This window comes from Jaculus jaculus, chromosome 1, assembly GCF_020740685.1.
Source record: "Jaculus jaculus isolate mJacJac1 chromosome 1, mJacJac1.mat.Y.cur, whole genome shotgun sequence".
Classification (NCBI taxonomy): domain Eukaryota; kingdom Metazoa; phylum Chordata; class Mammalia; order Rodentia; family Dipodidae; genus Jaculus; species Jaculus jaculus.
In genome coordinates, this window is record NC_059102.1 from 216,112,760 (window position 1) to 216,135,661 (window position 22,902).

At 43.1% G+C, this 22,902-nt stretch overlaps 2 protein-coding genes and 1 long non-coding RNA gene across 6 annotated transcripts in view; 1 reads left to right on the plus strand and 2 right to left on the minus strand.

Moving 5' to 3' along the window:
- Snx25 (sorting nexin 25) overlaps positions 1–6,289 on the minus strand; it is a 117,033-nt gene extending 110,744 nt beyond the window's left edge. Inside the window, exon 1 of the mRNA XM_045133509.1 lies at positions 6,272–6,289. The gene's annotated coding sequence lies outside the window, so the exon portion shown is untranslated. The remainder of the gene's footprint in view (positions 1–6,271) is intronic.
- Positions 6,290–10,414: 4,125 nt separating this feature from the next.
- Positions 10,415–15,680, minus strand: LOC123453642. 2 transcript variants are annotated; one of them, XR_006632904.1, is made up of 3 exons: positions 15,619–15,680; positions 13,328–13,663; positions 10,415–10,702 (listed from the first exon to the last, which is right to left on the minus strand). It is a non-coding gene; the product is annotated as an uncharacterized LOC123453642 (long non-coding RNA). The 2 variants fall into 2 exon arrangements; XR_006632903.1 differs by lacking the exon at positions 10,415–10,702 and adding an exon at positions 12,913–12,967.
- Positions 15,681–16,123: 443 nt separating this feature from the next.
- Cfap97 (cilia and flagella associated protein 97) overlaps positions 16,124–22,902 on the plus strand; it is a 37,339-nt gene continuing 30,560 nt past the window's right edge. Inside the window, exons 1-3 of one of the 3 annotated variants that reach the window (XM_045137419.1) lie at positions 16,152–16,191; positions 17,042–17,153; positions 21,718–22,817. In XM_045137419.1, the coding sequence (XP_044993354.1) occupies positions 21,734–22,817 (1,084 nt within the window). In that variant the 5' untranslated portion in view covers positions 16,152–16,191; positions 17,042–17,153; positions 21,718–21,733. Of the gene's footprint in view, positions 16,192–16,798; positions 17,154–21,717; positions 22,818–22,902 lie in introns of those variants that run through there. The other 2 variants (XM_045137409.1, XM_045137398.1) reach the window with 2 other exon arrangements.

A 22,902-nucleotide genomic window follows, 5' to 3' on the forward strand; every position in this document is an offset into this window, starting at 1 on the left:
GAGAGGGCCGGGACAGGGAGTATTCCATCTCTGAATCCTCCCCCAACATCACCAACAGTGCCATGCACTTAGATAAAATAATAAGCTCTCACTGCTCCTATTTCATGGCCTCTTCTCTTCCCTAGAAAGCTGGTTGAAATTTCAAACTAAAAGTGTCAGTAGATACTTATTTAAACTGTACACTTACTGAGAACAATATGTGCTCAGCACTGGTACTAAGCAACTGACCAGGCCAAAAAAAAAAAAAAAAAAAAGTGGTGGTGTATTCCTTTATTCCCCCAATTCTGGAGGCAGAGGTAGGAGGATTGCTGTGAGTTCAAGTCCATCCTGAGACTACATAGTGAATTCTAGGTCTGCCTGGGCTACAGCAAGACTCTACCTCAAAAAAAAAAAAGTACTAAGATCTGGATAGGAGACATACAGCAGACATTCAGTAATTGCATATTAATATGATTTGACAATTTTGTTTAATTATCTGGCTGAACTTTGAAGTCTTTCACTAATGCTTTCTTCATATGCCACAACTTCATATGCCACAACACACTGCTAATCACCCAACTTTTGTGGACTTTATTGTTCTAGCCTTCTGACTTTCTTTAATAATTTGCTTATTTATTTTTGAACTAATGAGATATAAACCAAGCAATATCACAGTTGGATTAGAGAGATGGCTCAGGGATTAAAGGCACTTGTTTGCAACTCCTGACAGCCTAGATCAATTGCCTAGTACCCACGCAAAACCTGATACACAAAGTGGCATATGCATGTAAAGTTCATTTGCAGTGGCAGGAGATGTATAACCACCTGCTCCCCATACCCTTGCAAATAAATAAATGAAATTTTAAAAAGAAGTGTGTGGTGCACACCTTTAATCCCAACAATTGGGAGGCAGAGGTAGGAGGATCACTTTGAGTTCTAGGTCAGCCTGGACCACAGAGCAAGTTCCTTATCAACCTGAACTAGAGTGAGACCCTACCTTGGAAAAAAAAGTATAGTACTACAGTAAAAAACTGATACATATTTGAGGTAATGGATGTTAATTAGTTTGAAATGTTATTCATAATATTGTTCATAAATCATATACCCTATAAATATATACAGTTATATATTTACAATAAACGTTTTTTAAGTTTTTCTGGAACTAAGTATAAGGAAAGTAATAAATCCAAACTATGAGTCAGAAAAGTTAGGTATTCTCTTTAACTTTCATCAAAATGTAAGAAATACATCCCTCTTTTCCATTAGAATATGTGCTTTGAATTGCTGATCTGGTAGTACCAAGTTTTCCTAAACTAGATTCATCCTTGCCCTATTTCTCTAGCTCTTACCTTGATTGGATATGTGCTAGGCTCCAACATCTGTGGCTAGTGAGTTTGAGGCTCAGATTCAAGCAAGTTAATTGGCCTGACAAAATAGCAAACTATACCCCACAGGGCAAAGCTGGATTAATAACTGCCACATTATTTCTGAGGCTGGCCTACTTTAAGAAAGTTTTTCTAAGCCGGGCGTGGTGGTGCATGCCTTTAATCCCAGCACTTGGGAGGCAGAGGTAGGAGGATCACCATGAGTTCAAGGCCACCCTGAGACAACATACTGAATTCTAGGTTAGCCTAAGCTAGAGCAAAACTCTACCTTGAAAAACCAGAAGAGGAAAAAAAAAAAGTTCTTCTAAAGTAGAACCCAGATATCAACTATGGAAACTTCCGTCAACCTTCCCCATCTTACATGGGAGCTTCTCTAGTTCCTAAAAATACCACTGGACATTTGGAATGTAATTTCTATCTGGGATGAAAACTACCTTTATCAGTGATGGTAAATTCAAAAGTTATGCACATATGAGATGCCCAGTAGATACTAGGTTAATTGGAGAGCAAAAGCATGAGTTTAGTGACCACAAACAGACCTCATTTTCCTAATTACCATCAGCAAACACTTGGGAAGAGCCTTTCACCCCTGATAGGTACAAGGGATAACAAAAAGTGTCATACACCCTATCCTTATGACAACTACACCATGAAGCATTCATAAGCATTAAAAACACTGCCAAGTCAGACACAGTGGTGAAAACTATTATCCCAGCACTCAAGAGGTTGAGGCAGGGGCTGGAGAGATGGCTTAGCGGTTAAGCGCTTGCCTGTGAAGCCTAAGGACCCCGGTTCGAGGCTCGGTTCCCCAGGTCCCACGTTAGCCAGATGCACAAGGGGGCGCACGCATCTGGAGTTCCTTTGCAGAGGCTGGAAGCCCTGGAGCACCCATTCTCTCTCTCTCCTTCTATCTGTCTTTCTCTCTGTGTCTGTCGCTCTCAAATAAATAAATAAAAAATTAAAAAAAAAAAAAGAGGTTGAGGCAGGAGGATGGAGAGACCAAGGCCAGTCTAGAGCTATTTAGCAAGCTTGAAATTAAAAAAGAAAAAAAGTTCTAGACCTAAAAATACTTTTACCCTTTGAAGTTTAGGTCCCTCTAGTTGTCTGGTTTTAACAGTGTAAGCATTTTCCTCTATAGAGAGAAACCAATAGGAACAAAAAAGGAAGGAAAGAAGGATGGACATAAAAAATGAGCCCAGCTGGGTGTGGTGGTACATGCCTTTAACCCCAGCATTCAGGAGGATCACTTTGAGTTTGAGGCCAGACTAAGACTCCATAGTGAATCCCAGGTTAGTATGGGCTACAGCAAGACCCTACCTTGAAAGAAGAAAAAAAAAAAAAAAAAAAAAAAAAAGCCCAGTTTCTACCATGTTTAATTCAGAGAATAAAAAATTCAAAATGTACTATGTATGAATAAAGATTTTTTTATGCTGAATCCAAATTTCTGTAGTAGTCACTGTTATCCTACCAAGCTCCATTTGGTACATAGCCTCCCCCTCCACATATGTGGTCTAACTTCTACCGCCACAGAACTGAGAGATATCTTATACTACACCACATGTTTGTATTTCTGAGCCTTCCATTCATAAAGAGAACATTAAAAAAAAAAAAAACAAAACAGCCAGGCATGGTGACCCATACCTTTAATCTTTAATCTTAGCACTCAGGAGGCAGAAGTAGGAGAATCACCGTGAGTACAAGACTACCCTGAGACTACATAATGAATTCCAGGTCAGCCTGGGCTATAGCAAGACCCTACCTTGGGAAAAAAATTAAAAAACGGTCGGGGGAAGCTAATCACCACAAATACACCAAACTACCGGTTTGAATAAATAGCACCAGTACCATGAGGAAAAGAGAATTTCACGTGAATACTATACATTTCAATTTTAAGTATTATATATATAACGTAGAAAACAATGTCCTAATTTTTTTTTTTTTAAGTTTTTCGAGGTAGGCTCTTGCTCTAACCCAGACTGACCTGGAATTCACTATGTAGTCTCAGGCTGTCCTAGAACTCACAGTGATCTCTGTACCTCTGCCTCCAGAGTACTGGAATTACGGAATTAAAGGCATGCACCACCATACCCATCTATGATTTTCTTATTTAAAGCTATTTTAAGGGCTGGAGAGATGGCTCAGAGGTCAAAAGCACTTGCTTGCCAAGCCTTCAGGTCTGGGTTCATTTCCCCAGTACCCATGTAAAACCAGGTGCACAAAGTGATGCAGGCATCTGGAGTGGCTAGCCATTCATTCTCCTTCTCATTATTTGTCATTTATATTCTCTCTCTCTCTCTCTTCCCCTGCCCCTTGCAAATAAATAATTTTTTTACAAAGCTATTATAGAAATCCAAGATAAAAAAGGATAACCAATAATCCCTTTTCTCAAGAGAAAATTCAACTTTTCCATCAATCTGAACTCTTCTGGCATATAGATAAGATTATGCATGGTGCTTTTTTTTTTTCTGTCATTTTTTCAAGTACACTTTTTCTTTTTTTTTTTTTTGGTTTTTCGAGGCAGGGTCTCACTCTGGCTCAGGCTGACCTGGAATTCACTATGTAGTCTCAGGGTGGCCTCGAACTCACGGCAATCCTCCTACCTCTGCCTCCCGAGTGCTGGGATTAAAGGCGTGCGCCACCACGCCTGGCTTCAAGTACACTTTTTCTAATTTTTCTACAAAACCTTCTTTATAGGTGATAGTCCAAATATACAAATCCATCAAGTGTGCCTGGATACTTGAAGGCATGTACCTTGCAGGAAAAGGAACGATGACTGGTGAATGAGGCTACAGGCCCTGTGAGTTGGATGGCAACATCATTTGACCCTGACCTCACCATTTAATTTCCTTCTTCCAGATAGTATTCACTTTCAATCATTTAACTCTCTTTTTACATATATTTTATTATTTGTTTATTTGAAAGAGATAAAGAGGCAGAAGCAGAGAGACAGAGAGAATGGATGCACCACAGCCTTCAGTCACTGCAATCTCCAGACACATGCACCACCTTGTGCATCTGGCTTATGTGGGCCCTGGGGAATTGAACCTGGGTCCTTTGGCTTTGCAGGCAAGTGCTTTAACCACTAAGCCATCTCTCCAACCCACTAAAGGTTATTTCTTTATTGCCTGGTCCCCCACAGAAGTATTATCTTCAGAGAACAGGATTTGTGGGGGTGTCTTGTTGATTCAATCTAGCTTCCAGAATACTGTAAGACCTAGTTTATAAAAGATGCTTTTAGCCAGGTGTGGTGGCACATACCTTTAATCCCAACACTTAGGAGGCAGGGATAGAATTGCTGAGTTCTAGGCCAGCCTAGCACTAGAGTGAGATCCAGGTCAGTCAGGGCTAGTGAGCCCCTACCTCGAAAAACCAAAATAAATAAATAAATAAAAGATGCTTGATAAATATTATTCGATGAAGTATAGGTTCTTATAAAAAAAAATCAAGAACTGGAACATGTTTTATATGTCCATAAACAATCTGGTAAGGACCTTGGGATTCTTCAAATTAGAAAAAGTACAAAAAAAGAAAGAAAGAAAGAAAAGAAGGAACACATCTAGTCACCAATTCTTCCTAAATTAGAAAATGAAAAACGGACAGGTAAGTGAAAGTATTTTTTTTCCTTTAAATCTTTCTATTTATTTATTTGCGTGTGACACACACACATACACACACACACACAGAGAGAGAGAGAGAGAAGCAGAGAGAGGGGAAGAGAGAAGATAGGCATACCAGGGCATCCAGTCACTACAAATGAACTCCAGACACATGCAGTACCTTATGCATCTGACTTACATGGCTCCTGGGGAATAAAATCTGAGTCCTATGGCTTTGCAGGCAAGTACCTTAACTGCTAAGTCATCTCTCCATCCCCGTACGTGAAGGTTTTTAAAAGAAATAAAACACTGCTAATTTTTTGAGACTACTTGGTAAATTTTTGTATTCCTTAATACCCAGACTCACCAACCTACTGATAAGGATGCCTACCTGCCTCAGTCATCTCACCAGCCATGCTGAACACAGGCTCTGGGAAGAGTCAATGGAAGAGTGGAATGCTTTTTCATAAAGGAGTAAACAGTTCATTTCATAAACAATTACAAACCTTAGGCAGAATGGTCACTCAACTAACATTTTTATGAACCCGAGCATCTGCCATCCCCCTGGGCCCCTGCTCCCCTTGAGCACTTGCAGTTTGAAGACAAGCTACAATAAAATGAAGGTTCTTTTAAAAGGTTGTTACAAGGAAGAGATAATGTAGGTAAAGAGTGTTTTCATGGGGAGAAAAAGCTCACTTAAAATTTAAAAAAAAGATTCCCCTCCCACAGCCCTAAAGTCGCATACCTCGCTGAAGGACAGCCTCCCCTATTTTGCAAACTACAGCGTCTGAGGCCCTCTTAATAGATCAGACACCAGCCGGGGTGCACTACTACTCACCAACATGATGGAAGGCAGGGCCCTAGGGGAGGACGTATACAAGCACCGGGTGTGAGTGGGTTCCGGTTGTGTGACCTAACCAAGTTTCCTCATCTGAAAATGGGCACAAAGTTCTCCGACACCGAATACGGGCCGAAGAAACAAACAGCTGGGCAGCGCTGCCGGCGCCGCGCCGACGCGAGACTACTCTGGCTCAGGAACTAACCCACCCGATCTGCGACACCGAAGACCTGGCTTGACTACCAGCGACCGAGGCGGACTGGGAAGGGGATGAGGAGCCACCGAGACTGGTGCCGCGGAACGGGCCAGAGTAGCCCGCGCCCGCCTCGAGCGACCCAGGGCCCCGCGCCCTTTCGGGGACGGCGCCGCACAGGGCCCCGCGGGGTCGAGGACGCTCGGCTCGCGCCGGAAGCCGAGGGAGGGCCGACCAAGGGAAGCCGCGGGCACGCGGGGCGGCCGAGACCGGTACTCACCCCGAGCCGGCAGCGGACGGCCGGGGCCACCCGGCTCCAGGCGGCGGCGAAGTCGGGCGGCGGGGCGCGCGGGCTGCGGCGGACGAGCGCCAGCAGAGTCCCCAGCAGCCCGGCGGCGGCGGCGCAGCTCAGGTACAGGCTGAGGCGGAGCAGGACGGCGCCCGGGCCCGCGCCTCCGACCGCCGGCGCGAAGCCGGGCTCCAGGAAGGAGAGGGCCACGGCGGCGAGGACGGCCACAGCCACGGGCCCCCGCCAGCCTCCGCCGCTCGGGACCCCAGGCGCCGCCGCCCCCACGCTCCCCCGGGGCTCCGGCCGCCGCTCACCCGCGGAGCCCGGGACCGGCCGGCCGCCGGCGGTGAGGCGGGCGCCGCTTCTGTCGGTGGCATCGGGGTGCATGCTGCTGCTTGCGCGGCTAAGGACAGGCACATCTCCCGCCTTGCTGCGCCTCGGCGCGGTGCCTGCTCGTCTCGCCGCTCCCGCCGCCGCTCGGGAGGCTCGGGCAGCCCGCGCTCATGCCCTCGCCGACAGCCCTCCGCGGGGACCGCTCCAACCCACGCGCCGCCGAGCCCCTCCCAGCGACCCCGCGACGCCGTCCCCTGGGCCGGGCCCAGCAGCGGCCGGGCGGGACGCGCCCAGGTAATAGCTTGAGCGCCAACCCGAGCGAGCCCGCGCTCCCGGACGCGGGGGGCGGGGAATCACTGCGGCCTTACTGACAGCGGGGAGGGGCCGGGCTGCAGCCCACCCTCGGCATGGGCGGGGTCCTGCCGGCGCAGCCCCCGAAGGGCGCGACCAATCGCAGCGAGCCCTGCTCTTTCCCGCGCTCCCCCCCCCCTCGCCAACCTCACTCTCTGTGTAGATGGAAATTTTTGCTGCGGGTATCTGAAGCCTGTGTAATTCTCTAGCTCAGGTGATCCCTCCATTCCCGTCCTCCGCTCACACCTACCACTAACTTGCTAGCACGCTACCCCCTCGAAATTCCTACCCTGCTTTCACGCTGCTAAACGAGTCCCGTTCCTGATTCACACTTGTTTCTTACAACCTCCTCTTCTGACCCTGAAGCAGCCTTGGGTAAGGAATCAGACAAACGTGGAGTAAATGAAGCCTGCGATTCCTACTTACAGAAAGACCGAGAAAAGTCCGCTTGGTGCCAGAGGGTGTCCACAGCTGCCACAAAAGATTTGGCTTCAGTTCTGTGCTTTTATTGCAACTACTCGGTACAAATGCTGTTACTCGTTACTCTAACAAAAGACAGTGGTCCAAATATTTTTGAATCCGTATTTGTCTCTTCTATCACGGTCTCAGCTGGTATTATTAGACGATGCTTACTGAGATGTAGATTATAGACTCAATAAATACAATTACAGTAACAGATGTAGCTTTGAATAATAGGAATAAGGAATTCTGAAAAAGATTAATGATTCTAAAGAGATGGGTATAGAAGGCAAATCAAGAATGGAAGCAAGGGCTGGAGAGATGGCTTAGTAGTTAAGGTGCTTGCCGGCAAAGCCAAAGGATCCAGGTTCAGTACCCTCCTTAAGCCAGATACACATGGTGGCACATTCATTTGGAGTTCTTTTGCAGTGGCTGGAGGCCCTGGTATGCTCGCAATCTTCCTCTGTCTTTCTGTCATCTGCCTTTTTCTATCCCTCCTCTCCCTCAAATAAATAAACAAAATACTTAAAAAAAATGGAGGGGCTGGGGAGATGGCTTAGCAGTTAAGGCACTTGCCTATGAAGCCTAAGGACCCAGGTTCAATTCCCCAGTACCCACATTAACCAGATGCACAAGCTGGTGCATGTATCTGGTGTTTGTTAGCAGTGGCTGTATTCTCTTTCTGCCTCTCTCTCTCTCTTAAGTACTCTTTCCTCTCTCAAATAAATAAAATATTTTTAAAAATAGAAAAAAGAATGGAAACAAGAAAGGAAGCATGAGAAATAAAGGCTATCAAAAAACATTTAAAGGTTGGGTTGGAGAGATGGCTTAGCAGTTAAGGAGCTTGTCTGCAGAGCCAAAAGACCCAGGTTAGATTTCCTAGGACCCACTTTAGCTAGATGCACAAGGACCATCTAGAGTTCATTTGCAGTGGCTGGAGCCCCTGGCACACCCATTCTCTCTCTCCCTCTTTCTCTATCAAATGAATAAATTTTTAAAAATTTTTTCAAAAAATATTTAAAGCCAGGCATGGTGACTCACACCTTTAATCCTAGCACTTGGGAGGCAGGAGGATTGCCATGAGTTTGAGGCCACACTGAGACTACAGAGTGAATTACAGGTCAGCCTGGGCTATGGTGAGTTCTGTATTTAAAGGCCAAAGCCTAGGAATTCACCTCATAACGCTTTCATGAAAAATCCCATTACCTTAAAACTTCTATGACTTGCAGTAAATAGATTTGTATTCTGCTTTCCAATGAACATATAAGAAAAGTAAGCATTAAAATGTATTTTTGGCTGGGTGTGGTGGCGCATGTCTTTAATCCCAGCACTCGGGAGACAGAGGTAAGAGGATCGCCATGAGTTCAAGGCCACCCTGTGACTATGTAGTGAATTCCAGGTCAGCCTAGGCCAGAATGAGACCCTGCCTCAAAATAAAAAATGTATTTTTGGATACTGACTATATTGTTTTTAATGTAAGAAATCATTTCATCTGTGAATAAATATTATTGTACCTCACAACATAGGAAAAATGCAAGATTTACATGAAGAACCTATTATTTGAAATTATTAACCAAGAGGTTATTATTCAAAAGAGAAGACATTAGTTATAGTGGTTTGAATGTAATGTTTCCATAGCCGCAGGTATAATTTGGGTTTTAAAAAATATTTTATTTGAGAGAGAGACTGGGTGTGCCAGGACCTTTAGCCACTGCAAACAAACTCCACACGCATGTACCACCTTGTGCATCTGGCTTATGTGGGTTCTAGGGAACTGAACCTGGGTCCCTTGGCTTTGCAGACAAGAACCTTAACCACTAATCCATCTCTCTAGCCCATTCAGTTTTTTGTTTTCATTTTTGTTGTTCTTGTTTTTTTCAAGGTAGGATTTCCTCAGGGTGGCCTTGAACTCATGGCAATCCTCCTACCTCTGTGTCCCAAGTGCTGGGTTTAAAGGTGTGTGCCACCATACTGGGCCCCCTCAGGTATTTCTGATTAAGTCTCATACTTAATCTTTAGAAGGTGGAGCCCTGCTGGAGGAATGTGTCACCAGAGATGGATCTTGAGTCCACTCCAAGATGTGTGTTCAGAGTCAATTCCTGCTTACTGGTGCTGGCTGTTGTCTCTCTGCTTTGGATATCTGATAAAGTGAGCCAGTTTCTTCTGTCATGATGAAGCTTCCCCTGGAAATTGTAAGCCTGAAATAAATCCTTTCCTCTCATAAACTGTTTCTGGACAGCTGTTTGTCCTGTTAAAAAGATGGTTAACTACAACATCAGTATATATAAAAGTGTCCAGGGCTGGAGAGTTGGCTTAGCGGTTAGGTGCTTGCCTGTGAAGCCTAAGGACCCCGGTTTGAGGCCCGATTCCCCAGGACCCACATTAGCCTGATGCACAAGGGGGTGCACGTGTCTGGAGTTCGTTTGCAGTGGCTGGAGGCCCTGGAGTGCCCATTCTTTCTCTCTCTCTTCTCTCTCTGCCTCTTTCTCTCTCTGTCACTGTCAAAATAAATAAATAAAAATAAAAATAAATTTTAAAAAAGTGTTCACTCATATATTCATTCCAAATCTTCATAATAAATTTTCTTGGAATGGCACATACAATTCAAATGAATGATGAAGAAGGATTTATCACTGATAATTGTGTTGAAGTTCCCACTGGTATTGCTATCTTCATAATCAGTTCCCATCTCTTTAGGCGACAGAGGAGATCTTAAGAACGGCAATATCAAGAAGGCCAGCCAGGAACTTGGATTCTAGCCATAGAATTTAACTTTATTGACACTAATACTTTCAAGTAATGGAGAATAAAAGCTCAGTTCAGAATTCCCTGCCTCTAGAATTGTAAGAAGCATCTGTTGTACTAAAGCCACATAGCCTACTTTATCAAAGACACCTAAATGACAAAGACACCAAGGCTGAGCCAATTAACAAATTCATAACTTCCAAAAGGTCTGTAGTAAGAATGAAAAATTTTATTTTTATGGTAAAAGATACACAATGTGAAATTTATCGTCTCAGCCATCTTTACATACACAATTCAGCAGCATTAAGTGCATCCATGTTGTGTAACTACCTCCACTATCTGTATCCAGAACATTTTACCAACCAAACCATGCAAAACTCTGCATCCCGGCTGGAGAGATGGCTTAGCGGCTAAGAACCCCTGTAGGAGGCGCAACTCCCCAGGACCCACGTAAGCCAGATAGATGCCCAAGGGGGCGCATGTGTCTGGAGTTCATTTGCAGTGGCTGGAAGCCCTGGCACATCCATTCTCTCTCTGTTGCTCTCAAAAAAAAAAAAAAAAAAAAAGTCTGCATCCATTGAACAATTTCTCATTTCCTCCTCCCTTCAACCCCTGGGAACTATCATCTTATCTTCTTGCATTTCAATATCTTAAGACACCTCATACAAGTTTGCCATTTTCTGTCTAGCTCATTTAATTCAGCATATATAGCAACTTTAAAGTTCATTGGTGTTACGGCATAACCATTTTGTTCCTTTCATGACTGAATAATATTCCATTGTATGTAAATAAGTACACACATTTTATTCATCTGTTGAAATACACGAGTTGTTCATATATTTTGACTGTTGTGAATAATGCTGTCAAGAATATAGGTGTACACATATGACCCAGCTACAGCACTCCTAGGCATATATCCTAAGGATTCAACTCATATCCTTAGAAGTACATGCTCAACCATGTTTTATTGCTGCTCAATTTATAATAGCTGGGAAATGGAACCAGCCTAGATGTCCCTCAACTGATGAGTGGATAATGAAGATGTGGCACATTTATACAATGGAGTTCTATTTAGCAGTAAAGAAAAATGAAGTTATGAAATTTGCAGAAAAATGGATGGATCTGGAAAGGATTATACTAAGTGTGGTAACCCAGGCCCAGAAAGCCAAGCGCCACATGTTCTCCCTCATATGTGGATCCTAGCTACAGGTGATTGGGCTTCTGCGTGAGAAGGAAAATATTTAGTAGCAGAGGCCAGTAAGTTAAAAAGGAGATATAAAGGGAAGAGAAAGGAAGGGAGGAGGGTACTTAATAGGTTGGTATTGTATATATGTAAGTACAATGATTGAGATGGGGAGGTAATATGATGGAGAATGGAATTTCAGAGGGGAAAGTGCGGATGGGGGGCAGGGAGGGCATTAACATGGGATATTTTTTGTAATCATGGAAAATGTTAATAAAAATTGTGAAAAGAAAAAAATATAAATTAATTAATTTTAAAAAACAATATAGGTGTACAAATGTCTTTAAATGTTGCTTTTTATTCTTTGGGCATTTATCCTGATACGGGATTGCTGGCTCGTAAATTCTGTTTTTCAAGGAAATGCCACATCTTTTCCCACAATGGTTATTTTATACACCCACCATGTATACATCTTTGACAAGTCTTGCTATTTTGTTTATTTTAGGAAGGATTAAAATAGCAGCCATACTGATAGGGGTGACAGTTATTTTAATGTGCCTAAAATTTTTTTGTTTATTTTTATTTATTTGAGAGCAACAAAGAGATAGATAGATAGAGAGAGAGAGAATGGGCGCTCCAGCCACTGCAAACAAACTCCAGATGCATGTGCCACCTTGTGCATCTGGCTTATGTGGGTCCTGGGGAATAGACCCTCTAACCGGGGGTCCTTATGCTTCACAGGAAGTGCTTAACTGCTAAGCCATCTCTCCAGTCCTCAATGTGATTTTGATTGGCATTTTCTTAATGATTGCTTTCTTTTCTTGTACTATTGGCCATTTGTATATTTTTTTATGGTGTTAAATACTCCTTATTTTATATTCTAGACGAACCACACTAAAATGCCTGTAATAAATAAAAGGCAGCATCCTTAGATGCAAGGAATTCTAATTGAGTTGACATAGTCAAGACTATTGTGTCTTTTTCTTTAACCCTTGTCTGTAATGGAGTACTGCATACCAGTTGAAACAGGTGAATCTTACTTGAAGAGACTTTTTCCCAGTGTTCAAACATATTCATGTAACTACTTGTAGAAATCTAAAGATAAAACCAATCATATAGTTTCTGAGGTGGTGTTTCCCATCTTTGTGAAAAGTTGAACAGTGAAGTAAGTCAATCATATCTTTAAAAGGGAAAGTAGTTATAGTATTTACTGAATCAGAATCGATTTTTTTTTTCAAGGTACGGTCTCACTCTGGCCCAGACTGACCTGGAATTAACTACATAGTCTCGGGGTGGCCTTGAACTCATGGCAATCTTCCTACCCCTGCCTCCTGAGTGCTAGGATTAAAGGCATACGCCACCACGCCTGGCTTCAGAACACTATTTTTATTTTTAATTTTTTAAATTTTTATTTATTTATTTAAGAGTGACATACAGAGTGGTAGAGGGGGAGAGAGAGAATGGGCGCAGCAGGGCCTCCAGCCACTGTAAACGAATTCCAGATGTGTGCGCCCCCTTGTACATCTGGCTAATGTGGGTCCCTGAGAGTCGAGCCTTGAACCAGGTCCTTAGGCTTCACAGGCAAGCGCTTAACCGCTAAGACATCTCTCCAGCCCCTATTTTTAAAAAGATCATATTCTCTTTACTGCAAGACAATTTTACTTAAATAAGGACTCTCCAACAAAAATACTCTTAGTCATTCATGATCTGAATTGTGGTATATGAAATCAGCAAAATTATGGCACACATTAAAAGCCATGAGACATTTGTTTTATAATAAGGCAGTGACCATTACTCATTAATAGCTTTTTAAAGATAAGCTATTAGGTCTGCCCTTTCTCCTTTCTTCTTGATGCCAGCGAAGATCTTTTTTTTTCGAGGTAGGGTCTCACTCTAACCCAGGCTGACCTGGAATTCACTAAGGAGTCTCAGGGCTACCCTCAAAACTAGCCTCAAACTCAGGGCAATCCTCCTACCTCTGCCTCCCGAGTGCTGGGATGAAAGGCATGCACCACCATGCCCGGCCAGCGAAGATCATTTTTGTTCCAGGGATGTACTTTTTGGGATTTTCCAGATATTCCATCAGTGTGTCTTCTCCCCAGGTGATGCCTCTGTTTTTGTTGGCGTCTGTGTAAGAGAATCCAGCAGCCTGACTGGTCTTCTGTCCAAACAGACCTTGGAGATTTGGTCCAGTCTTGTACTTGCCTCCCTTTTCCACAGTGTGGCACATCACCCATCTTTAATTCACTTTGCCGTTGCCAAGCCCATGTACGCTACAGATCGCAAGGCCAACGATCTGCCTTGTATATTTTCTTTGGAGAAATGTCGTATAATAAAATTACCTCAAGGCGAATAACCTTAGGAATTAGTGTCACAATAATGCTAAGTAGATTTAAATGAAAACTTTTAGCCAACAGAAGTTTTAAAAATTATTGTTCTGTACCTCTGGGAACTAAGATCAAGAAACATCAAGTTCCTTACTAGTTATGATTAATTTTGAACATCTACTGGATTAAGAGGGCTTGAAAGATGGCTCAGCAGGTAAAGGTGATTCTGATTGCAAAGCACAGTGGCCTGGGTTTGATTCCCCAGTAGCATGTAAAGCCAGATACACAAAGTGGTGTATGCATCTGGAGTTTGTTTGCAGTGGCTTAGAGGCCCTGATGCACCCATTCTCTCTCTCTCCAGCATATAAATGTTAAAAAAGAACCATCTAAAGACTTAGTGAAGTACACCTCTGGCTTTGTTTGTGGTGGCATTTCCAGAGAAAATTAGAGCATATGGCCTGTGACTAATCAATGGGTTAATCTGATGTATTAAAAATATGACATTATTGGGAGATGGTGAAAGGGAAGAAATGGAACCTAGATGGGAGTGCAGTAATTACCTTCTCATTGCTATGACAAAACACCCAACCAGAGGCAGCTCATGGGAAGGAAAGGGTTTATTTTCGCTTACAGTTCCAAGAGGAAGTTTCCTTATGGTGGGGAAAGCATTGTAGAAGCAGACAGCTAGACCCCCCCCATTCTTATCATCAGCTGAAGAGGCTTACTATAGAAAATGAGGCTGGACTGTAACACTCCAAGGCCTGCCCTCAGGGACTTATCTCCTCCAGCAAGGCTCCACATCCCAAAGACTCCACAAGCAAGGGATTAAGCATGAGCCTTAATCACAAATACAAAGGCTATGGGGGACATTTCACATTGAAACCATCATATGGAGAAAGTAGGTCAGAGGTGTGTCCTTGGGGCTCTATCGTCCCTGGTCTCTTAGTGTGTCTACTTCCTGGCATGGCTATTATGTGAACTGCTGTGCTCTGCCATGAAAGACTGAAACTATGAATCAAGATCTTTCCTGTTTGTGTAACAGCAATAATCAAATGAATATTGGTATTCCCTAGGATATAATGTTGTCTGTGCTTCCTTTCTTTGTACTATCTAATACTTTTTGAGAATGGCTAATGTGTTAAGTGTTTTGTTGTCAAAGAAATTGCTATGTTCTTAAAAGTATAAGACAACTAAATTTACTGGATTATGGTTGTGGAGATCAGAAGTCTAAAATCAAGGCAGGTGTGAGTTCTTTCAGTGGTTTCACCAGGCTACCTGCATTCCTTGGTTTACTGACTTTTTCTTACTTCACTCCAACTGATGTAATTTGATATATTGATGTACCATAGAATTTAAAATTTTATGCCTCTTTTATCACTGGACAACTCAGGTTTATCTTCTTGTTTTGATATTTAATCACAGAAGCTAAGTTCCCTTTGCCATGTTAAGGTAACATATATTCTTGTACTTTAGGGACTAGACGGTGGACATGTTGGGGTATACCTACAATATGCCTAAGAGTTCAACCAGAAGAAATGAAAACACTCAATAGATTCTGTAGAGACCACTCCTTGGACGGTTTTAAACACACCTTCACCAGTAAAAATCTCAGGGGCTTTCTGAGCTGGGCATGGTGGCTCAAGCCTTTAATCCCAGCACTCAGGAGGCTGAGTAAGAGGATTATTGTGAGTTCGAGGCCAGCCTGGGACTATAGGGTGAGTTCTAGGTCAGCCTGGGGTACAGTGAGGCCTGGGAGGAGAGTGGGGAAGCGTACCTTCTAATATGTTAGCCAGTGCTCATGGAAGTGGCTTGTTTCAACTTACCTGCTGATATAAATATAATACCACAAAGACATAGTCGTCCTCCATTTTTATCATCAGTTGAGTAAAATAAATCACAAGATCGGGCTGGAGAGATGGCTTAGTAATTAACACGCTTACCTGGGACGCCTAAGGACCCAGGTTCGATTCTCCAGGTCCCACATAAGCCGGATGCACATGGTGGCACATACATCTGGAGTTCGTTTAGTGGCTAGAGGTCTCTGTTAAATAAATTAAAATTTAAAAAAAAAATCACAAGATCAGTAAAACAGCTTTCCCTATGCAATAATCAGAGATATCTGTACCTACCGCTGTGTCTTTAGAAGAGGAAGAAAGGACAGAAAATGCCTGGACAGCCGGAAGATCTAGACCGTTTTCTCACCACAGTTCTGTGGAGTCGCGGCCGGGCTTCCGCCTCTCCGGTGCTTGGGCCGCAGCTTGGTGTAAGGGCTCCCAGTGGCACACGCTGGGCGCCTGCCCAGGCGCATTCACCGTGTTACAGCTGCTCCGAGGCCCCCTTTTCTCTTTCGCTCGCTCCGCCTCCGGAAGCTCTAGCCTGGGGGCGCTCGCTCTTGCGCACAACGGCCAGATCCGCACGGGAGGCGGGGCGTTCCTGCGCATGCGTACGAGCCAGCGAGGCCGCAGACGCCGGGCCGGCGTGGCTCGGGGCGCGGTTGCTGCCTCGGCCCCCAGGTGAGCGTCTCGAGAGCTCCCCTCCCTCCCGGTCCGCGACGCACGCAACGCCGTTCCCTGGGTTCGGGGTCCGTTTTCCCCTCTCCGAGCCCGTCAGCGGCGAGCACTGGGGTACATACCACCTAGCCTGCGCGGGAGGCTGGAGACGGGCCCGTCCGGGTCCCCAGCCCCCAGGACCTTGACCTCAAGTCAGCTCCCAGGGCGGCGGGTCGTAACCTCGACCAAGGCTCTACCCTGTATGAGGAGGTGGCATGGGGTCGCTGTCCGCTCTCTGATGAGACGAGGTGGCCTCCAGGGTCAAGGGTCTGACCGCTGCTCCCCTGCGCGTGCTTGAACCTGAACCCACAGGACCAAGGAGTTACTTCTGACTCCTGTGGTCGGAAGTGGGTCCTGGATTAAGATTTAATTTCTGGGATATAGGTGTTCTCTTTGGGTTAAGATTTTTGTATGCTCAGTTGTTATCTTCATGCTGCTGCTCTGTTATATTTCGATGGGACTCGTCACATGAACAAGAATCACAATTTTTTTATATCCTCAGTTCTTTCAGTTTTTTTTTTTTTTTTCACACGTACTGAGAAAGCATTAGTATTTCTGTTGCTGGCCGTACGTGAACTAAACTTGAGTGTTCAAGTGACTTGCAGGCAGCCTTGCAGAAACTTGTTTTGATTGAACAGCAGAAGGTCTGAACTGTCGTTTATCCTTTCCCAGTGTGTTGTGAGACAATTTTGGCTGTCTCATGCAGACAGTATTCTAGCATGTAAACTGCATCCCACTCACTTGGAAGTAAATTTTAGAAGGGCTGAATAGGGGAGATAAATCCTATGGGAAATTAAATCACATATCCTTTCAGAAACTCCTGTTAAATGAGTGTAAACTTAAACCTGAAAGTTTCCTATATATTGAGCAAAAGACCCCCTCACGAGCTGTATGAAGAACCAGTAAAAGGAAAATTATCAAGGAAGGTAGGTAAACAACGGTGATTTTTCTGTTTACATAGGTAGCAGAGAATAAAACCAGGGCTTCGTCTTAAGTTTCTGAACTACAAACACCTGTGGGATAAGCATTTATTTATTGCTTGTTTTAGAGAGCTTGGGCGTGCCAGGGCCTTTAGCCACTGCAAGCGAACTTCAGACACATGTGCCACTTTGTGCATCTGGCTTTATGTGGGTACTGGGGAATTGAATCCAGGCCATTAGGCTTTACAAGCAAGTTTCTTTAACCCCTGAGCCATCTCCCCAGCTCTGAACATTCTTTAAATTAATAAATATTGAAAGTCCTTTTTTAGACACGGGGATTGAAAGGAGCTCCCATTTTGTTAAGAGTGGATCCCTAGGTCGTCCCTCTCTTTCTCTTTAAAAAGAAAACAACCACCAAACTTTCATATCTTCCTTCCCTTTTTCTCTTCAAACAAACAAACATTTTACTTTAATCTTCTGATTCTGCTGCTAGGCTTGGAAATTAAATACACAAGACAGTAACAAAAGGCTAGGTAATTTTACTTGGAATTTTTCCCTACATGATATGGGAGCCTTCCTAGGAAAAAAGACCCAAAGAAGCAGTAGTCACAAGACTTGATCATTTTAAGCAAACAGCAGTAGATGGTGAAGACTTGACAAAGGAAAAAACACTTTTTTAAAAATTTTTTTATACCTAAAGATGATATATATTATGAGAAAGAAAATGTGAAGGTGAACTGGTGAAAGAGATTTATTTGTGCCAAGCCATCTCAGTGTCAATGTTTTTTTCATGGCCAAAAACCTTGTTTTGAAGAGAGGCATGACAGATGTCCTCATTTCTCAAAAGTTTACTTATAGTCAAATAAGTCTTGGTATGTGTTTTGACTCTCAGTTGTCTTCAATTCAAAATTTCCCTTTTGCTATTATGACATATTTAGGGTGACATTCTGATTCCCATTGCAGGTAAAGTAGGAAAAAAGATTTCAGAGAGGTATTGATAATCATGGCTTGTGAAGAGGCTTTAGGATTTAGACATAGGAAGTGGTGAGAAAGCCTTTTCTGCTAATGTGCATTCTCTCCAACATCAGCATCCCAGCATGTTTTCAATCCAGTATATCCAGGGATTTGGGACCCATTATCCCTTTATTCTTTTTTTGGTTTTTCCTCTAGTCCAGGCTGACCTGGAATTCACTCTGCATTCTCAGGATGGCCTCAAACTCAGGGCGATTCTCCTACCTCTGCCTCCCAAGTGCTGGGATTAAAGGCATGTGCCACCACGCCTGGCTCTCCATCACCCACTTTTGCTTCTGCTTTGGGTTTGTGTCCCACCCCTACCACCCTTAAAATTGCTAAATATGTGGTTTGGGAACTTAACCTGGGCCAGTCAGCAGGCTTTGCAAGTAAGTGCCTTTACTGCTTATCAATCTTCCCAGTCCCAGCCTTTCCCAGCTTTTTTTTTTTTTTTTTGAGGTAGGGTCTGCCTCTGCCTCCCTAGTGCTAGGATTAAGGCTTGTACTAACACACCCAGCCCAGTTTTTGTTTATATTCTTTATATTCCACTATAGATACTAACTATATATGCATTTTTCAGGCTGACGTCAGGTTTACAATGAAAAGGAACAAATCATTTTTTCATTCTTTGTGTGGCTTAGGTTCTCTTGTGTCACCCACTTAGTGTGAAAAGCTCTCCAAGATAATGCTAAAGCCATTAAGTAGGGCTGTGTTCAAATAACACTGTATCTGGGGCTCCATGACTAAAGGTGCTTGCTTGCAAAGCCTAATGACCTGGGTGCAAGTCCTCAGGCACCCAGGTAAAATCCGCCATGAAATGAACAGTTCTTCTCCACTGTAATGAACTCAGGCCTCTGAAATCAAGAACCAAAATACCCACCCCCCTTAAGTTGTTTTCCAGGTATTTTGTCACAAGGACATCTGGATCCTTTGTTTCTTTACCATTATTATGGCCATGTTTAAATATGCCTCTGGCAACAGTCAGAGGCTGGGATTTGATGGATGTTTTTCTTTGCCGCTAGCGATGAAAACAGCTGTCTTCCAGGAAGTCTTGGGATTTTTAGGTGGAGAGTATGATCTAGAGTTCAGATTGCTTCTTTGGCCACTGTGATAAGAGATGGTGTTGCTAGTTGTGGCAGGGTGTCCATCTAGCAATAGCTGATCTGGAATTTACTATGCATCCAATCTGGCCTCAAACTCTGAGTGATCCTTCTACCTCAGATTCTGTAGTGCTGGCAAAATTTATTTGTGTGTGTGTGGCTTTTGTTTGTTTTTTGTTTTTTCAAGATAGGGTCTCACTCTGGTCCAGGCTGACCTGGGATTAACTCTGTCGTTTTAGGGTGACCTGGAACTCACAGTGATCCTCCTACCTCTGCTTCCTGAGAGCTGGGATTAAAGGTGTGCGTCACCACGCCCAGTTTGTGTGTGTGTTTTTATTTGAGGTAGGGTTTTGATCTAGCCCAGGCTGACCTATAATTCACTATGTAGTCTCAGGCTGGCCTCAACTCATGGTAGTCCTTCTGCTCTGCCTTCTGAGTGTTGGGATTAAAGGCATGTGCCACCATATCCAGCAAGAAATGCTTTTTATTTTATTATTTGTTTTTTTTTGAGGTAGGGTCTTACTCTATCCTAGGCTGACCTGGAAATTACTATGTAGTCTCAGAATGGCCTCGAACGCAGGGCAATTCTCCTTCCTCCACCTCCCAAGTGCAAAGATATGCAAAGTTCCTGAGTTACATCTGGAGTTCCTAAGTATGCTTGTGTGTGGTGTGACTTTTTTTTGTTTTGTTTTGTTTTTTTGTTTTTCAAGGTGCACAAGGTTGGCACATGCATTTGGCATTTGTTTGCAGTGCCACCATGTGCATCTGGCTTACGTGAGTCCTGGGGAATTGAACCTAGGTCCTTTGGTTTTGCAGGCAAGCACTTTAACCACTAAGCCATTTCCCCAGTCCCACATTAGCAATCTTAAGATGGCCCAACTGCTGTACATTAAAACAGTGGAGAGAATGCCTCAGCAAAGACTGATAGAAATGCAAGCTTTTTTTGGAAAAGAGTTGACTGGAGAAGGAACCAGCTCTTTAAGGTTAGATTTAGTTCATCCCTGAATTAAGAATGTGGCTGTCTGGGCTGGAGAGATGGCTTAGTGGTTAAGCACTTGCCTGTGAAGCCTAAGGACCCCGGTTCGAGGCTCAGTTCCCCAGGTCCCACGTTAGCCAGATGCACAAGGGGGCGCACGCATCTGGAGTTCATTTGTAGTGGCTGGAAGCCCTGGCGTGCCCATTCTCTCTCTCTCCCTCTATCTGTCTTTCTCTCTATGTCTGTCGCTCTCAAATAAATAAAATAAAAAATGAACAAAAAAAAAATTAAAAAAAAAAGAATGTGGCTGTGTCCTGCACACCTGGTATTGGTTTTGGAAGCATGAAAAATGCATGGTCAAGAAGTGCACCCACGGTTTCAGGAGCCACTGCTGGGATGTGTCATGAGGCAGGGTGTAATGACTGATAGGCTGGAAGAACCTTTGGAAGATGGACCATGGTTTGCATGGAGACCCAAGGATATTTTGTATACACCAGGATTGTGCAAGAGCTACCATTGAGTGCACTATTGGCCTGGGATGGAAGTTTTCCTTAGCTACTCAGCCCAGCTGGGGGGCAGAATTGGAAAATACAGAGATTCATTCACTGGTTATGATATCGGATTTGAACTGCAGAAAAGTTTGATGGTTGTTGAGTTCACATTGTTCTAGTCTCCTTTGTGCCTTATAGCAGCTGAAAATGTTTACTCGGCTGTTATATGTTAAAGGTATATAACTTCTTTGATTTTACAGGACTCACAGCTAAGAGACAATCTTAAATCTCAGATGAGACTTAGGATTTTGGAATTACCTTAAGTATCTTAAGTTGGTAAAGACTGGAAATCTTTGAATTTGGACTGAATACAATTTGCAGTGTGATATGGTTTTGAATCTATTGGGGGTGGGGCGGAATGTGGTAGCTTGAATAAATGCTCCCCCAATAGATTCAGGAGTTTATTAAAACTTTGGATTTCCAGCCACCTGACTGGAGGTGGTGTCACTGGGTGGATCTTAGGGTCTAGCCCTACAGGTTGGTGGATTTGAAATTCCTGTCTAAAGGTATACAAGTGCCTGAGTTCCATCTGGAGTTCCTAAGTGTGCTTGTGTGTGGTGTGGCTTTTGGGTTTTTGGCTTGAGGTTTTGAGTTTTCTCTGCTTGGTCTTTTAAGAGGGGGCCAACTTCTTCTGCAATTATGGAACTTCTCCTGGATCTGTAGGGAAATGTCCCTATAGTTCACATAGGTACCTATATTTGTAATATGCCTACTTTGATGATGATGTTTTCTTAACTATATTATTTACTTGTCAGAGAATTGGTACAACTTGATATTACCTGGAGCCATCATCACTTCACTGAATTGGTTTATTTGGTACTAGATATATGCTAACCACATTTTTCAGCTTGGTAAAAAAGTTATGTAATTTCTGTGTAAAAATCAAAAGCAGTTAGAAATTAGTCTGATGGTTATGTTCTACTCTTTTTCAGGTGTACTCTTGCTATCATGGATCAGTTTGGAGACATATCAGAAGGCGAAGTGGACCATTCTTTTTTTGACAGTGACTTTGAAGAAGCAAAGAAATGTGAAAGTAACTTATTTTTTGACAAGCAAAATGATGACCTAAAGGAGAGAATAAATAGGGATGCTGAAAATTTAGACTTGAAATTAGGGTTACAAAATGATGAGCTTAAGGAGAGAATAGATAAGGATGAAGAAAATCTAAATAAATTTGGAAAGCGAGCAAAGGAAAATTATCTTATGGAGAAAGGAAATGAAAGAAAATCAAAAATTCCTTCAGAGGAACACTCTGTAGAGAGTACTACTCAAACCAGAACTTCTTCAAGATCAAAAAAAACATGTGATGCTGCTGCAGGACAGAAAATGCACTTGCACATTCCAAGTAGAATTCCTAAGATTGTCAAAGAATGTGAGGAAGATTACCATACTGATGGGGAGGAAAGCAGTGATGATGGGAGAAAGCATCATGTGAGGTCCAAGTCTGCTAAGCCATCTAATAACTTTAAAAAAAGTTTAAGTAAAAAGTATTCTAAAATCAGTTTCTCCTCCTCCTCTTTGTCTTCCACATCTTTAAGTTCAGGTTCAGACTGTTCAGATAGGGGACCTGACATCCCGAAAGCTGATTCATGTTCATCAAGGAAACAAAAATCTGGAGTAAGCCTTTTATCACCAAAACAGAAATATAAATCAGGAATAAAATCAATAGGAACTCAGCCTACCAATGCTAAAACAAAAACTGGTGTCTATACTGAAGAATCTGAAGACACTGTGACAGATGTAACTCCTTTGTCAACTCCAGACATCAGCCCTGTGCAGTCTTTTGAACTGGGCACGTCATATGACCAAAAAGTAGTAAAAGCTAAAAGGCAAGAAAATGTGAGTCAGGATGTATGTGAAGATATTGAGGTTTTAAAAAATGATTCAAAATCTTTGAAATCAGCCAAAAAAGGGAAAGAAAAGCATGGGCCAAATGTTACTCCTAAGCCATCAGTGTTAGAGTCAAATTTAGACCACAGATCTAAACAAAAAGTTGTACATGACACAATGGACCTTAATCATCTTCTGAAAGGTAATTTTCTTTTTAAAGATTATTTAACTATTAGTTGTATATTTAAGTATAAATGTTAAGTACTATGAGTATGCATTGATTTTTC